Source organism: Hypoxylon trugodes (assembly GCF_022578975.1).
Source record: "Hypoxylon trugodes strain CBS 135444 unplaced genomic scaffold F4822scaffold_4, whole genome shotgun sequence".
Classification (NCBI taxonomy): domain Eukaryota; kingdom Fungi; phylum Ascomycota; class Sordariomycetes; order Xylariales; family Hypoxylaceae; genus Hypoxylon; species Hypoxylon trugodes.
The window spans coordinates 3,405,970-3,422,981 of record NW_026250019.1 but is presented as its reverse complement, the minus strand read 5'-3'; the positions used below and the strand labels follow the sequence as shown (position 1 = coordinate 3,422,981).

At 48.2% G+C, this 17,012-nt stretch overlaps 8 protein-coding genes across 8 annotated transcripts; 5 read left to right on the top strand and 3 right to left on the bottom strand.

The window, feature by feature from the left end:
* The first annotated feature begins 5 nt into the window (after positions 1-5).
* On the top strand, positions 6-2,170 carry F4822DRAFT_231063 (RNI-like protein). Its single transcript, XM_051454133.1, has 3 exons — positions 6-271; positions 328-706; positions 763-2,170. Exons 1-3 carry the CDS (start codon positions 100-102, stop codon positions 1,961-1,963), a joined length of 1,752 nt encoding a protein of 583 aa, XP_051316043.1. The 5' UTR covers positions 6-99; the 3' UTR covers positions 1,964-2,170.
* On the top strand, positions 2,171-4,216 carry F4822DRAFT_231081 (uncharacterized protein). The gene has a single exon (XM_051454135.1). The coding sequence runs from the start codon at positions 2,378-2,380 to the stop codon at positions 4,007-4,009; it is 1,632 nt and encodes a 543-aa protein (XP_051316042.1). The 5' UTR covers positions 2,171-2,377; the 3' UTR covers positions 4,010-4,216.
* F4822DRAFT_231080 (succinate dehydrogenase ubiquinone iron-sulfur protein-like protein) lies at positions 4,217-5,566 on the bottom strand. Its single transcript, XM_051454134.1, has 3 exons — positions 5,025-5,566; positions 4,809-4,960; positions 4,217-4,744 (listed from the first exon to the last, which is right to left on the bottom strand). The coding sequence occupies exons 1-3, from the start codon at positions 5,401-5,403 to the stop codon at positions 4,424-4,426; spliced, it is 852 nt and encodes a 283-aa protein (XP_051316041.1). The 5' UTR covers positions 5,404-5,566; the 3' UTR covers positions 4,217-4,423.
* Positions 5,567-5,638: 72 nt separating this feature from the next.
* Positions 5,639-7,742, bottom strand: F4822DRAFT_401376 (uncharacterized protein). The gene is made up of 2 exons (XM_051457939.1): positions 6,245-7,742; positions 5,639-6,191 (listed from the first exon to the last, which is right to left on the bottom strand). The coding sequence occupies exon 1, from the start codon at positions 7,050-7,052 to the stop codon at positions 6,258-6,260; it is 795 nt and encodes a 264-aa protein (XP_051316040.1). The 5' UTR covers positions 7,053-7,742; the 3' UTR covers positions 5,639-6,191; positions 6,245-6,257.
* A 226-nt stretch (positions 7,743-7,968) lies between these two features.
* F4822DRAFT_401372 (protein serine/threonine phosphatase 2C) lies at positions 7,969-9,584 on the top strand. The gene has a single exon (XM_051457938.1). The coding sequence runs from the start codon at positions 8,084-8,086 to the stop codon at positions 9,299-9,301; it is 1,218 nt and encodes a 405-aa protein (XP_051316039.1). The 5' UTR covers positions 7,969-8,083; the 3' UTR covers positions 9,302-9,584.
* Positions 9,585-9,953: 369 nt separating this feature from the next.
* F4822DRAFT_401371 (exonuclease) lies at positions 9,954-12,691 on the top strand. Its single transcript, XM_051457937.1, has one exon. It carries the CDS (start codon positions 10,046-10,048, stop codon positions 12,194-12,196), a length of 2,151 nt encoding a protein of 716 aa, XP_051316038.1. The 5' UTR covers positions 9,954-10,045; the 3' UTR covers positions 12,197-12,691.
* On the top strand, positions 12,485-14,423 carry F4822DRAFT_231041 (uncharacterized protein). Its single transcript, XM_051454132.1, has 3 exons — positions 12,485-12,950; positions 13,009-13,095; positions 13,148-14,423. Exons 1-3 carry the CDS (start codon positions 12,772-12,774, stop codon positions 14,400-14,402), a joined length of 1,521 nt encoding a protein of 506 aa, XP_051316037.1. The 5' UTR covers positions 12,485-12,771; the 3' UTR covers positions 14,403-14,423.
* F4822DRAFT_443188 (uncharacterized protein) lies at positions 14,423-16,332 on the bottom strand (the record flags this gene model as incomplete). Its single annotated transcript, XM_051463078.1, has 3 exons — positions 14,423-15,330; positions 15,385-15,574; positions 15,643-16,332. The coding sequence occupies 3 exons, from the start codon at positions 16,330-16,332 to the stop codon at positions 14,444-14,446; spliced, it is 1,767 nt and encodes a 588-aa protein (XP_051316036.1). The 3' UTR covers positions 14,423-14,443.
* Between the last annotated feature and the right edge of the window lie 680 nt (positions 16,333-17,012).

The window sequence follows — 17,012 nt, the reverse complement described above, 5'->3', positions numbered from 1 at the left end:
CTTTCCCCCAGTATTCTACAACATCAACCAATTCGACCCTTTCGTCAATGGTTACAAATTTGTTATTCCGAATGATTTAACAGTAATACATCTATACTCATGGCTACGAATCCTAAAGTCGGTGACCGATTATCCTACGACGGAGCTGTATGTACGGTCCGCTATATTGGTGAGGTCAGCGGTACATCTGGTAACTGGCTTGGCGTCGAATGGGACGATCCATCTCGAGGAAAACACGATGGCTCTCATAAAGGTGTAAGGTATTTTGCTTGTAAGTTCCTCCCTTGCTCGCATATGATTAAATACATAAGTTCTAAGTACAAAAAGGCCGGTCTAAATCAGCCACCGCTGCATCCTTCGTACGACCAACTCGCCCCGCAGAGAAACCTCAGAGTTTCGTTACGGCGGTGACAGATAAATATGCGTCTGAGCTGGCGAAGACAATTGCCATTAAATTCTCAAATAAAGTAGCAGAAGAAGTTGGGTTCGACAAGATCCAGCGCAAGCAAGCTCAGCTATCCGAATTAAAAGTCGTCATCGTCGATGGCGCACGAATTGCATCGGCTTACTTTGATGGTAATGAACGCATTAGCCAAGTCTGCCCGAAGATAGTTGAGCTAGATCTCAGCCGAAACCTTTTCCAAAAATTAAATACTGTTGTGGATATTTGCTCGGAATTGCAGTCATTGCGAAGCTTGCGATTGAAGTAAGTCATACATTGACGTAACCTCTGAAATATTCCTGTGACTAATTGGCATCAAGTGGCAATCGGTTTCAGGACATATTCAACGATGACGGTCTTGAAAGTGCGAATGACGCCCTGAGGGGAGTCAAAGACCTAGCTCTTGAGGAAACTCTCATGAGCTGGGAAGAGATATGCCATATTGCAACCAAGTTTGAGACGCTCTCCACACTCTCGGCCAGCGCAAATCAATTATCATTCTTACCAGAAACGCCACTCTTAACGCTATCATCTACTTTGGTCTCTCTAGATTTGGAATTTAACAATTTCACCGCCGTCGCCAATCTTGCTAGTCTCTCTGGATTGACCGCTCTCCGCAATCTTCATCTGAAGGGTAACGCCATATCTACCGTCACAAAAGATCCGACCCATAACCCACCAATATTTTCGTCAAATCTGAGATATGTGGACCTATCATACAACCAAATATCATCATGGAAATTCGTCGATACCTTGCCAATATGTTTCCCTGGCATGACTTCTCTCCGCTTCTCCCACAACCCTATTTACGACAACCCAGATCCCGAATTTTCCACCCAATCTAAGACCATTACGGAGGAAGCGTACATGTTTACAGTTGGCCGTCTTGCAAACCTCAAGACTTTGAATTTCAGTACAATCTCCAATTCCGACCGTCAGGACGCAGAAGTCTACTATTTAGGTCGCATTGCCAAACATCTAGCTACGGTACCTGAAGGCCAAGAGGCGGATATAATCAAGCAACACAAGCGTTACGCTGAGCTATGCGAATTATACGGAGAACCCGTAGTAAACAGGCGGAAGGAGATCAACCCAGCATTTCTAGAAGCCAGACTGGTCACGGTGCACTTTGTTTTCCATCCTTCTACTAGTGAAACGGATAAAGTTGTGGAGCGAACAACTAGGATTCCAAAGAGCTTTGATATTTACGCTGTTAAGGGGATTGCTGGCAAGCTGTTTGGCGCGAAATCGCTTGGATTGCGCTTGATCTGGGAAACAGGGGAATGGGATCCGGTTGCGGGGTTCGATGATGAAGTGGAAGACAGTAGCGATGAAGAAGAGGAAGAAAAAGAGGAAGAGCAGAGAGAACCGGTAATATCCGAAGAGTTAGGCGAGAATTCTCAACCAGATGGCAAGACTGGTAAGTGGGTCAAGCGGGAGGTAGAGCTGCACGACGGGCCACGGCAGCTTGGGTTTTGCGTTGATGGTTTAGATGCGAGAATCAGAGTTGAGGCCCGATGATGCCCGGATGTTTGTCGATAGACATGAACCAAGAACGTTGAAGTTGTGATCAAAAGCTTACATTTTAACCAACTAAACCGATAGCAGCGTAAGAAACCTCCCGGAAAGATATTAACAGTAGGGCCAACAATTTGACTATGATATATCTTGACTCTGGATTTAGCTAGATACCTAAACAATCGACAACATTGCTACAAGCGACAGCCTTCGCAGCAACGATGTAGCAAACGGACTTATATGGGTCAAACGAGACAACATAGGCTTAAGCCTGGTATAACCGGATTGCTAATGGAAAATGGGACTATTAGACTTACATAACTTGAGATAACTGACTCATACCACCATACATCATCTCTATTATGTCTTTTTCGCTTCAATTCTGATGGATAATGAACTATCCCCTGAACACGAACGATGAATGGCACGAACAGCACCCGACATTCCGTCGGCAGTGAAGGAGTGACAATAGGTGGAATACAACGCGCCAGCGGTGGTAGCTCATTATCACCTATGCCTCCTCAACCTAATAACAATACCATCCCTCCATCAGCCCAAAGACAGAACCAGAACCATGTCCCACTACCACATCATTTCATCGTGCGTCCGGGCGTGACAAGACATACAGCCTCCGGCACGGTTACAGCACCGGGTCCCATCGTACCTCTCGTGCCCGTAGACCAGTTACCCGAATGGGTAGGTATAATCGGAGTGCCGCGTGAGCTAGGCCTCGAGCAGACCGTGGGACTCACTAACCTAGGCACTGTTGTGCGGAACCCTGATTATTATCAGGTGTATATGCACAATAGCCTTCAACAAGCGCCCCCGGCACCACCTGCAATACCAAGTAGTATTACGGAAGGAGCTTCTCGTGAGAGCCGTCAACACCAACAGCAGCAGCAACAACAGCGTCCCATGGATGAAAACGGCATTAGGAATGATAACGGGGTACTCATACCTGTTAACGCATCCTACATATCTGCCTCCTCATCTACGTCATCCACACTTTCATCGTCGCTTGAATCAGCAACCGAATCGCCACTGAACACGCGCGTAGATCCAGCCATGAGGTCTCTCGCTAGCAGCATTCATAACCCCAACACTAACACAATCCCTAGCAAAAAGGCAGAAGGAACTGGTAATCCGACTACCGTTACCAAACCCGAGAAACCTAAGGCTATCAGCAATGGCAGCAACATACCCCTTCTCTACCCACAACAGCGCCTCCCCTCACCCACTGTGGCAGGCAGCACGCCCCCCATGAACCCAAACTCAAGCCCCTACCCAATGATGCACCCCTACAACCCTCTCCAGCCCTCTCTCTACGTAACCCCCTCAATACCAACCCTCCACCCAGCAGACCGCATGCAACAAACATGGTACAACCCCAGCGCGCCCTCGGGAGCCAAAAACTCACACACCTCCATACCCCCCTCCACATCCACCACCCGCAAAAACACCTCTTCAACATCAACCTCCCAACCCCCAAACCCGAGCAGTGGAGGCGGTAGTATATACTGCAAACACTGGTGCCACCGCGGAACCTGCCGCTGGGGACCGCAATGCCGGTACGCGCACGCGATGCCCGCGACACCCGAAGGACTCCGCGAAGTCGGATTAGGCCATCATCCCGCGTGGTGGACCGCGGCTATGAATATGGCGTTTGGAGCTGGTGGATTCGGTGGTGGACAGTGGTACGCGGGTCCGGGGACGGCGGGGGGTGTGCCTACTGTGGGGATGTTGGCGCAGGTACATGCTCGTGGTGGGGGTGGCGGGAGTGGTAGGAGGGCGTTGAGGGAGGAGAGGAAGAGGGAGAAGGTGAAGGAGAAAGAAAAGGATAAGCAAAAGGGGGCGGAGAATGTAGTGAAGAGTAAGGGGAAGGGTGTGGATGAGAAGAATATTGGTGGTCAGGCTAGTGAGTCGAAGTCTAAGGTAGACAGTGAACAGGGGAAGAGAAGTGTTGTTGAAGGGAAGGCTAGCGCGGTTGTTAGCCAAGGGGATAGGAAACCGGAGCAGCCACAGGAGACCCAGAAATTGGTTGAAATCTAGAGGTTAGCATAGTAATATTCCAACGCGATATTTCATTTACTGTAGTAATGGCACATAGAAGTAAGCAGTCCTGCTCAACGCACATGCACACGCTAGGATAGACGGGACGACACGCTCAGCCCAGCTAACATAGATAATCCTGTATTTGATATCACGATTGGTCCTTACTAAGCAAGGATAATAAAAATAAGACTCACAACTCCAACCATGCTCGCACAAGACAAAGGAGCACGACTGGCGTATACAACCAGCCGGTGATGAACGAGAGAAGGATCCCGTAACATACATATCTCGTAATCGAAACTTTGTACAATTGTCTTCTGTCTTCTTCCACTGTCTCTTCTTAAACTCCCTTCTCGTGGCTTCTAAGACCCTCTCATAGCTCGTCTATGTTTCATAATTCCGGCTATTGTTTTAAAACGACATTTCCTTCTTGATCTCGGCGATCGCTAGACCGGGATTTAGACCCTTGGGGCAGGTTCTTGTGCAGTTGAGGATAGTGTGGCATCGGTACAAGCTCATCGAGTTGTCGAGCGCGGCCTTGCGCTCCGCCTTACGCTCGTCGCGGGAGTCGGCTAACCAACGGTATGATTGTAATAGGATAGCGGGGCCTAGGTATTCCTCGGAGTTCCACCAGTATGACGGACACGATGTTGAGCAGCATGCGCAGAGAATGCACTCGTATAGACCGTCTAGCTTTCGTCGTTCCGCTTTGCTCTGTCGGTATTCCTTGCCCTAAGAAGCCAATATAGTCAGTATATGGTGACTAGTATATAACCCTTGAATTATGATAACGTACGTCTGGTGCGGGTGTATCCCTTTGTAGATATGGCTTGATCGACTTATATTGCTTGTAGAAGTGCGTCAGATCAGGGACCAGATCCTTGACGACGTATGTGTGGGGTAGTGGATAGATCTTCATCTCGGCGCTTGTATCTGTGGGAATACGGCCTGTGAAATCAATGTTAGCTACACATCGTACTACCTTATTCAATTATTGTCGCAAGATACTTACACAAGCATGCTAATGTATTCGTTCCGTTGATGTTCATGGCGCAACTACCGCAGATACCTTCTCTGCAACTCCTACGGAAGGTCAACGTGGGGTCTAACTCGTTCTTGATCCTGACCAAAGCATCCAGTACCATGGGTCCTGTCTTGTTCAGGTCCAATGTGTACGTCTGCATCCTCGGTTTCTCGGTCGGGGTGTCAGGATTCCACCGGTAGATCTGGAAGGACTTCATGCGCGAATCGGTACTGCCTTTCGGGTTTGCTTCGACCGTAGCACCACCTACAGAAGCCATTGATCGTACGAACATCGTAGGAAGCGTCGCAGAGCGTGGCGACGCAGCTGCGGCCAGCAGCCGAGTCGAGGTAGAGCGAAGAGCTGCCATTGCGGGCAAATTCGGGATAGTGTGATTGGTTGGTTGGTCGATTCTCTGTTCCTTGGCGTCGCGAAAGGTATAATTAAGGAATTAATGGGAAGTAAAGAAGAATAAAATGTATGACGATAGTTGTAAAAACAAAGAGAATCAACCGACCGAAGGGTTCTTGTAAATTGTTTTGTTTTCTAGTTAAGTTGTTACGGGAATAGTGGCAAAGGAAGAGAATGTATTCATCATTGAAACTTTGAACTTTCCATTTTCCTCTTTCCTCTTTCCACTTTCCACCCGACCCGGCTTGCCCTCGGCTATTGCTATCATCGTTCCCGGCCAATCACATGCTTTCAATTAATCAACCATATCGGCCCGTCATTTATTCCGACAAGATTTCCACATGCGGTCATTGTACCATCGTACTACTCCAAGCACACTATCCGAGCCACCCGTCCGAATTCAATTCCCTTTCTCCACATAGACCACTACATGTATGTAGCTCTTTGAATTACGTCATCCAGCCACATTGGCAACTCTACAGTACATAATTCCGCATTATTTCCTTTCACTCTCCCAATCACCATATAGCTTATTTTCTCTCGCTGACTCGGGGGACTCTACATTAAATTGAAATCATGGTCTTTTTGGGCATCATAATCTACGGTATTGCCATAATAATCAATATTAGCAGTTTGTAAAATACGACTTCCTAGGCGAGAAAAAGGCAACACTGCTTACCTCTGATCATGTCTTCCTCATCTGCGTTCGAATCGTGTACTTCAAAAACGATGAAAAGTTCTTCCATGGTGAGACTAGCGTACCCAATATCGCGGTGCCGAGTCTTGACTTTTAACATTAGTATCCGCAATAGTCTAGAGGCAGAGCTGGTTTATACTTACGGCAACCCGGCTGCCCGGTATATATCCTTGGCCTAAAGTGACGGGTTCCCCTGGAACCCTACCCATGTCTGGGCCTGCGTAGCAGAATGTTCCATCCCATCCATTTCGTCCATCTCTTGGCCCCCATTGTGGACTAAAATGAACTTCTCCATTCATTACTACTTGTATGTGACAAAAATTCACCTCTTGGAGATGTTTACCGACTTGAGCCGACTGTATAGCGAATTCGGCCCATTTGTTGACAAGTTGGTCCATAGATGAGCCGACGAGTCGGAAAAGCCATTTCACGGCACAGAGTTTCAGTTTTCGTAATGATACCGAGAGTTTCTCTATAATGCGAAGAAAATCGTAGTTGGCAATGTTTACATGGCTGAGCTCAAGCTCAGATAAGCCCATAAGCATAGGAAAGCCAAGCAACCCAGCCGTCAAGGAAGCATGATACTCTTCATTCAAAATATATGCCGGCGCATCGAACGTTCTATCGAGGTATTGACCTTTGAGGCAAAACCGGTTGATCTCAGTTGGTACAACAATCGTCTCAGACAATCTCTTCAGTCCCGATCCTGCTTTGACCAACGCAAATAATACTTTCCGCACACAATTCCCCGTCAATTGGTAGACGCCATAGGGTCTCACTTGGTTATGTCGTACGTAAACTGAGGTTCCCTTTTCGATCTTTGACACCCCAATAGCGGAGAAGAAGCGATCATCGTCTGGACCGACTGATACCTTATCTAAGCTGAGGTTGCAGAACGCTTCAGTGAGCATCCGTAGGTCATCGTACTCTAAAGTAATTCCTGGTCATTGCGGAATTCCTTGAACTTATCCAATTGGAGGTACAGTCCACGATTTACAAGGCGGTTTCTTATAGCGATAGATACGAGAGGGTAATAGACCCACGTTGAAATGACTAGATGTTTGAGATAAGGTGACACACGAGACTTGGAGAGGTCCACGAGGGTTTGAAGGCCATATCTGGTGCAGAGGAAGTGAATCCTACGGAATTTTTGACGGGCAAATGAATCGAAAAGAGATGCATCCGTCCATCTACAGGTCGTGCGCGGAAATTTAAGTGCTCGTGGGTCGAGGTATGAAGTAATTTCGAAGAGGACTTCCGAGGGGATGCTGGTCGGACCCGAGGAAGACATCGCCTAGGTTACAATTGAAAGCAAAACCTGGTTTGAATAAAGGTACGACGAATTAGGAAAACGCGAGGGCAGAAAACATACTACATATTAAATACTACAACGGTGTTAAGGATTTTCAATGTTTATTTTGTCTACACCGGCAAACGGGATAGCTCATGGGAGCTAAAGAGGGGGCCGGAATAACGGGAAGCCACAGACGGGAGACAGCAAGACGAGCGATAGATGATTAATCATATCAGTATGAGTCAATGTGAGACCTGCAGAAATAAGAGATTATATTGTTACACGTAACGAAAATGATAGATGCTCCTGCCTAGATGTGATGCATAAAACACGGGAACGTACATATCTTGCACCTATCCTGGCCGCCGACACTACGCGCAAGCACGTGCCATGGAGTTTATACTTCATCGGTTGCATGGTGCCGAACTCCGAGAGTCCGCCGGCCTACAAATGCCAATGCAGCTGCTGTCATCTGCCAAGACTTTGCCTTACTAGCGTAGTCTAGATAGAGAGAATTAATTGTAAGTGACGACGAATTGCACCTCTTAAGAAAAACACACACAAAAAAAGGGCGAAGTTGGTGAGGTAGGTAATTCTATTGCAGTCCATGGCCACCCATGGAAAGCCACCTCCTCAGGTTAAACCACGATGCTCTCGAAGATACATAATGGGGTACCATTTAAATATCTAATAGCATCTTTTCAGCACCAACCAAGGCCGACATTCCCACGCACATCTCCCTTACCGCTGCGAAGCCGTCCTATCAGGACCTTCTCTGTACAATCTATCCTCCGACTGCCAGATTCGAAAGCACAGACGGGCTCAAGACATAAATTTACCTACGATGCCGCCGCTTCCTTCTCCGCAAAGCACAAGGACTTCAACGCAGCAACCCACGTTTTCCACTTCAATCCATACAACCGCATCCAGACACAAAAGCGACCTAAATCGAAACGGCCGGCTAGCGGACAAGATGCCTTTTTTATAAGTCGTGTGGGCGAAAGCAACGCCGTCGCATTTGGAATTGCTGACGGTGTTGGAGGCTGGGAGGATAGTGGAGTTGACCCGGCCGATTTCTCCCATAGTTTCTGCGATTACATGGCGTCGGCAGCTTACGAGCATAAACCGGACGCGGGCGACCCGACACTGACAGCGAGATCGTTAATGCAAAGAGGATTCGATGACGTATGTCGGGATGGGTCTATACATGCAGGGGGTAGTACGGCTTCTATCGCGATCGCAAGCGAGGATGGCATGCTAGAGGTAGCGAACCTAGGCGACTCTGGGTTTGTACACTTGCGCCTGAATGCCGTACATAGCTATTCGGAGCCGCAAACACATGCTTTCAACACACCTTACCAACTTTCCATTGTGCCGGCCAGCATGCTCGCACGTGCCGCAGTATTTGGCGGGGCTCAGTTATGCGATTACCCAAGAGACGCGGACGTGACACAGCATACGCTCAAGCATGGCGATATCTTGATCTTCGCGAGCGATGGAGTGTGGGATAACCTATTCAACCAGGACGTACTCCGACTAGCTAGCCGACGAATGGTTAGCCTCGGTGCTTGGAAAACTAGCGATGGCGGCATATTAGTTGCTGATGACCTGAAGCCGTTTACCCAAAGCCTAGCCGAGGATTCAGCACAACGATCCTCGACACTACAGAGTGTAATTGCGACGGATATTGCCGCAGCGGCTAAGACAGCCAGCAAAGACCGGCGAAGCGACGGCCCATTTGCGAAGGAAGTTCAAAAGTATTACCCAGAAGAGGACTGGCATGGCGGCAAGGTCGATGATATTTGTGTCATTGTTGTCATTGTATCCGAGGAGGGCAAACAGCAAGCGATCAAGAGCAAGTTATAAGAGTTCCACATACATAGAATTTGCATCGTCAGGCGTTCAAAAGGGCGGAGGGAGGACTCATTCTTTTAATAAAGCATTTTTTGTATAGGAGCAATCGGGTAGATAGGTGCGAGAGACCGTAAAGTTTTCTCAATATTGGTGTATAGTATTGGCTAGGCAGTCGCTTCAATTTTACCAAGCTACTACGTACCTATTTTATAGAACTTTCGCCGTATGGAAGAGGCAGCTGATATATATCAAACAATCATACCTAGGTAGTTCATATATCTTCTAACATTTTTCGGTTTACCGTTCTTAACGATGCCCCGCTCGCCGAACGCGGATTAATTATGTTTGCTTGCCTCATACGGAATTTCTAAAATTTTATGCAGAGTTAGATCCCACCGTGACTTCCATCTATGTCTGAAGGTGAAGCTCGAAAAAAAAGAGTTGATGGTGGGGTGTGGGTCAGACGCCGTGTTTCTGGCCAATCAAAGCCTTTAGTAAATACAGTGTGGTTTACACTGTTACTGTGGGGCATTATGTAGATCCGTGATTGACCAATCACAACCTTTCCCGTAAGGGTACCTTCTCTGTGTACATGTGCATGCAAGTTTGTAGGTGGGGCACTTCTAGTACGCGCAAGCTGCTACAATCCAACTTTACTTGTATACTTAAATTTTGATGGTTCTACCATTCATTCATGCTTCTAGCATCTTTCTCAAATCAATTCCTTAGGAACGTCCCTATACAAGCAACGCTGTTATGGACTCCGCTGCTGGGCTTCCTGAAGGTGATTTTTTGACCGATTCTTTTGAGTTGAATGCCATGAACGAACCCGTTCCAATGGCAGATTCCACCTCCGCCTTCGACATAAATGTCGAAGCTTCTCCGGCGCAAATCCCCGCTGGACTTGCACAAGACACCCCAATTGCAACGCCTGCGATACCTGCAACACCTGCAACCGGTGAAGCATTAAAGCGACCGAAGCCACATGACGAGCCCGACGAGGGATGGGAAATTGTCGACCGACGCTCGTCCAAGAAGGCGAAAAAAGATAAGAAAGAAAAGAAGATTCCTGCGCCGCAATCGACAAATTATCCTTCAATTGTCTTCAACTACAACGCCAAGCTCCAATCAAAAATTGGACTTGATTCGCTGCGCAGCCTTATCCTTTATATTTTCGCCGATGGTATAGCGCCGCAATGGGTCGCCGTCTCCCAACGACCTCAGTTCCGAAAGATTGTCGCAATAATGGTACCGGGACTGGAGGAGGCTATGTTCAAACCAGACACCGACTTCGCGACATACAATGCCGTTCCTCTCGACCTCGACCAAAAAGCTCGAGTACTTACATCGCCCGACGACTACTATCCGCGATTACTCAAAAAGGACGAGCTCCCGGAAATCTTAAAGGACTTTGCGGATATGTTTCCACACCTTTGGCCAGTCAAGACTCCTGGAAACGAGAAGTATGGAACTATACGTTCGCCAATTGGGACCGTACTTACAGCGCCCAATGAGAAGACGAAAGAACCCAAAGGCCAGAACGGTGCCCGGCACGTGAAGGAGCCCCAAGGCTGGAAGGACGAGCGAACGAGGATCACCGAGTTCCTCATGATGCCGGAGGATTTTCAATCCAATGGCTACTTATTACATCCTGCCCTCATACCCATCGACCGTCGTAGAAACTACCAAGATCCAGAGGGTTGGGTTCACACCAATGTCCAGAACCCCGAAGATGGTGACGCTCCAGAGGAAGAGATACAGCAAGGAAGCGTCACAGCGGGTCGAGAAGTCCTTGCGCTAGATTGTGAGATGTGTATGACAGGTCCTGACGAATTCTCTCTCACGAGAGTGAGTCTGCTTAGTTGGGATGGGACCGTAGTCCTTGATGAGCTCGTCAAGCCAGACAAGCCGATCACGGACTATCTCACCCGATATTCCGGCATCACGGAAGAAATGTTAGCGCCAGTGACTACGACACTACAGGATATCCAGGCCAAGCTCCTTCATATCCTCCACCCCCGCACAATTCTTCTAGGGCATTCGTTAGAATCGGACTTAAAAGCTCTACAACTCACTCATCCCTTTGTTGTCGACACCTCGATCCTCTTCCCACACAACCGAGGACCCCCCTTGAAGAATGGCCTAAAGTTCCTGGCGCAACGATTCCTCAAGCGTGAGATTCAAAAGGGCGCCGCAGGGCACGACTCTATAGAAGATGCGAAGGCCTGTCTAGATCTCGTCAAGCAGAAATGCGAGAAGGGCAAAGCTTGGGGGAACAACGACTCACAGGGTGAGAATCTGTTTCGCCGACTGACGCGACAAGGCAAAGCCTACCGCGCTAACGGCGGCGTCGAGGCCAAGGGAGGTGTGAACGTTGGGAAGACCAGTGCTATGGTGGACTGGGGTGACCCGATGAAGGGTGCTGGTGCAGCCGCGACGTTTCCCATAGGTTGCGGATCGGACGAGGAGGTAGCCAACGGGACTATCAGAGCCGTAATGGGTGATCCGACTGGGGAGGAAATACCTGCTGGTGGTGTCGATTTTGTATTTGCCCGATTCCGCGAGTTGGAAGCGTTCCAAGGATGGTGGAACGGAAGAGGTGACCTGACGCCTCCTGATCTCTCTGGCGTGTCCCTTGAGACATGCATACAGAACCTTACACAGCGCATCAAGCGCATCCACGACTCGTTACCCCCTTGCACAGGTTTTATCGTGTTTAGCGGTTCTGGAGATCCCCGTGAGATGGCAAGGATGCAAGCGATGCAGGCCCAATTCAAGAAAGAATACAATGGGTCTGGTAAAGCTTGGGAGGATCTTAGTGTTAAATGGACTGACAGGGAGGACCAGGCGTTGAGAAAGGCGGCTGGCGTTGCGAGAAATGGCATTGGGTTCATTGGAGTCAAATGAATGAGGCGAATGTTGTTCCTGGGTTGGTGGTTCTCTGATATTTTCATGATAGGACATGTCAGTGGCGTGAGGGGACCCATGAGATACGAGAACATGAGCCATGAATGCGGTTTAGCACTTGGGCATTGGGATTATGAGATACCCCGTTTCATACTCTTTCTCCATTTGGGATGGGTATATAGGCCTACCAAAGAAATAGGTGGCTGGCTTTCAATATTCATTGTTTTTCGGGATCTTGGATAGTTTTACGTGAATTATGTGTGAAGTGATACCATTTTATGTACTTAACTGGTCGGTATATGCGTTGTTTACGATATAACCTCATTGACATCATACACGTGAGTGTAGCGGCTGCCCAGGCGGTTCTAAGTTCACATTACAGGGGGGGTTCTGTATCGCTTATCGAGACCCGCAGTGGGTCTACCAGCCCCATAAATGCAGGAACCCGCTGAACGATCTCCGATGGATCCATCCATCAATTGTTCAATCATTCCATCCATTACTCAAACTGAATCTTAAAGCATTGAACAATACGTTCTACCTGATGCGCCAATCCCATGTAGTATCCCGTCATTATGGATCGAGTATTCTGCAGCTGTACGGGATGCGATCACCTTCTAGGCGAATTCGTCAATTTGTGGATCAAGATTGGGAAAAGCTACATCAGTCCAGTTATTGACAATGACGATAATTTGAACATTGCGCCTACGGGTGTACCGCGACTTGGTGAGGAGAATACGTTGATAGATAATTGGTATGAATTACCTATATCCATGATCCTGGAAAATTATAGCTGATAAATATTCTCGTAGTCAATTGCAAGATGTAGCATGTGTCAATTGCCGTGCTAGAGTTGGACTTAGATGTCTCGATACACCTGTCAATCATGTTCTGCACCAGTAATAATTCACGTACGTTTCTCACCGCGAGGGCTTAAGCTAACGCCTGCAGAGGACAACTATTCTTACGATATTCGTCAATTAAAACGACTGCATCAGACGGTAGTAACATTGAAATTACTATTCAGAGGACTCTCAAGCTTAGAGAAGCTTCGCATAGCGGATTCACTACTGCTGGCGCAGACTCGGCCACTGCAGGCGGTGCTCATATGTTCATGAATGGCGATGGCCCTTCCGAAATACAAAGCCAGATCCTTGACCATCTACAAGCTCAATTGGATTCCCAGAGGGATGAAGTCCAACAATTGAATCGCGCTGGTTACCAAATGGCCTCTTCATTTGACAATGCTGTTCTTCGTATTGAAGGTGAAGCCAAGAAGTTGCGGGACAGTATGGCAAAATTGCAAGATCGTTTAAAAGATTATCAATCAAAGTCTGTTAATGTGGAAAACAGCGTTTCTTCACTCAAGACCGAACTTAGCCAGGTAAAGAAGATATCACAAGATCGCTCAGTTTATGTCGGTCTTGAACGGGAGCTTGCTTCTGCGAAGCAGACAATCGCGGATGTGAGGCAATCTTTAAGCGGTGATCTTAAGAAGGTGACCAAAGAGCAACAACAAAAACATGAAACCCTCGCATCAGAACTAAATCGTGCGCAACGCGATATGGAACTCATGCGAGAAGAACTACGCGGGACCAAAGAAATTGCAAAGCAAAATAACACCACTACGAAATCTTACACGAAGGAAGTAGCCTCACTAAGAACTGAGCTGAAAGAACTTCGAGAACAACTAGCTCAAGAACGATCACGCAAACAACCGAATAATACCATATTTCCAACAGAAGAGATCGAGATTCTCACAACTAGTATCACGAAGATTGGCCAGAGAGCAAGTCAAGTTGAAACCCTCCAAATGGAATTAGAGTTGCTTAAAGGACGGATTCAGAGAATGGAAAAGGCGCAAACGGCCGACCAGGATGTTACAGAAGAGAGAATCCAACATAAAAACCCTGCGCATTCTCTCACCGAGTCATCTGGGCGGAAAAGAAAGCGTAGTCCTCAGTCGAAGGACACACCGTTAGCTACTCCATCAACTAAGAGATCGACGCGAGCAACATGGTCTAGCGTTTCGGTCAAGAATCAGGGTCACATTTCTATGAATTCGTCATCATCTATTACCGCCCAGGTATCAGATGACAAGCTATCTGACTCACCACGACTTACTAAGTCGGGCACAATTGACAAGAGGGCGTTGAAAAAAGGTCTAAGGCAGACAGTAGTACAAAATTCATCGTCGAATGGCTGAATGTAAAAACATTCTTGGTCACAGTATTCCACACCCTGCGACTATGCACCAAATTCAGCATCCATGACCTCAGGGAAGAAACCCGCAATTGCTTTGAGTGGTTCCAGGACCGTTGTCTCGAAGAAACGCTTTTCTTCCAAGCCTTTCGGGTTTTTGAAAAAAGCGTCAATCATTGCATCTTCGGTATCGCGGCCAGCAAGATTCTTGGTGTCATCCAGCATCTCTTTGGCTTTGTGGTATATCTGCCACTCTCCCGAATGAGCCGCAGGACAATAATGGACGACCATTTCTAGGACGACCCGGCAGATGGTTACTTGATCCATTTTGCTTAGAACCTCAGTAATTCTTCCCGCAAGAGCACCGCCTACCCCCTTCGATTTGTAAGATTTGATGATCAAATCGGTGTTGGTTAGAAGTTGCGCTAGCGTCATCATACCCCTTACCCGTAGCTGGGAGAAAGGGACCGGGTTTCTGTATGGTTCAACATCCAAAACCAGGAAACATGTGATGACCAGGGAGGATGCAAGGTTCTTGGCCTCGACGAGGCAAAGGCTGGCTTCGACAAGTATGAAGGGTATTGGTTCAATAGCATACAATCCTGTGTCTCGAAGCTGCTTACACATATTCCATCGTTGACGGAGTTGCTGCCGGTTTCCTGAGGGATTCGATAGCGGTAGCGGTTCTTTGCAGATTGGGTAGATCTGGTCGATGTATGCTTGCAGATCCTTACTCGAGTTTAGGTTCTGCTTGATGGGGGGATTGCGGAGTTTGTCCAGATCGGGAGTGAGACTGAATGAGTTCAGCTCGAGATGGGGATGTGTCTGGCAGACTTGGTAGATGTCTAGATCTCTTTCGCATCTAAGACAGGTACATTTAAAGAAATATTGCTTCATGCCACGTTGACGTTGCGCGAGATGTAGTGTTGTGTCTGCTGGTTGTTAGTAGCATGATCATAGGATATGCATACTAGGGTGGAGCTTACCGATGTATGATATCTCAACCTCCTCGCCAGCTTTGATCTCGCGGATCGCGTGAAGGACGGCCTTTCGACCTACGAATTGCACGAATGCGTTCGGCATACAGGAATGGTTGATCATGGAAAGCCCAGGGCTAACGTACATGCCGCTCTGGCCCGTGTCTTCGTCGCGTCGGTTGAAGGCGTTGACTTGTAGCTACATAGCAGTTAGATTGGATCCTCTGAACGAATATAAAACAAAAGCTAGGAACATATCACACTCACCTTACAAGTAATCCCAATCGCCACCGCAATTGTCTCAGAGGTCATCTCGCGACCTAAATAATGCAACGCACCCTGCGCCTGCAAAACCATCTCCTCCGGCTTCGTACCCTCCCCCGTCCGCGCATCAATCGAATCTAAATGCCCCTCCAACTCCTCAACCGCGGCTTTCATCTCCGGCCGCACGAGGACTTGGATCAAAGCGCGGATTGGGGTTGGGAGGTTAACGGGTCCGCCGCCGGGTCTTGGGGGTAAAAGGGATGCCATTTCTGCTAGGGACACGTTGACCCGTTTGAAGGCTTTGCATTCGCCTTTTCCGTGGGCGAGGGCCCAGTCGGATTTTTGGCAGGTGGGGGTGCAGTACCGGGTTGTGTTGCAGCCTGTGCATGTCCGGAGGGTGATTTTGGTTTCATTATTTCCACCACCACTTCCACTACTGCTGCTGGATCCTGGGATGGGAAAGGGGAAGGAGAGGGGGAGGGAGGGTGCTGCGACCGCGAGGCAGTAACTACATGTTCGCGCTAAACTGGGTGTATCTGGGATCGCGATGCAGGGAGCGGGATGGGATGGGTCTTGATCTGTGAATTCGGCGATTGTGCTTCCCGGGGCGAAGGTCTGCGTTGCGTGGACGGTGCGGCCGCGGGGGGTGCTTGTGGGGCCGGGGGTTAGGCCGGGGGGGAGGGGTGGTGGCATTTTACTGCCTGGGTACCGGGAGGGGTAGCTTCAATGGTAGGGAGGCAGTGAGGTAGCTTAGACCTTGGTTGGGGTGGGTAGAAAGGGTTTAGTGTACGAGGGGGAGGGGTACGAAGGATAGGTTGGATGGAATGGTTGGATGGGTGTGTTATTTGTGGGGGTTATAGCAGTCTAGGTGGGAGTGGTAGTGTTTGTATGCCCCTATAGATGGCGTCTGTTGATGAGCTCATACGTCGGGTAGGTACATGTGTGCCGTATATTTGGATGCTTGCTTAAAGCAGCTTCAGGGCTGTATGTAGTGTACCGTCGGTGTACCCTATGTTAGTTGTAGGCGGCATGTAGGTGTATGCAGGTGCCTATCCGTGCTGTGTTGTTGGTAAAGATTCCGTTGGAGAAATCTGCAGCGCATAGTTGTAGCGGAATTAGTGATGATCTAAGTGGGGTTTGGGTGCATGTCTTGGTTATCTTCAGTGACAACTATTAGAAATTATCTTTGACTTCTCTACACTGGAAATTCCCAGATACATAAATCTACCTATAGATTTCTGGTAATATTAGGTACTTCCTAGTTTTCCTGTAGGTATATTCCTGATAGACCGCCTAAGTTTTGGTTTGTTTTCTTCGTACATCATTGGTATATGGATTTGCTACATTCTTGTCTATATCAACAAGTTTCGTCG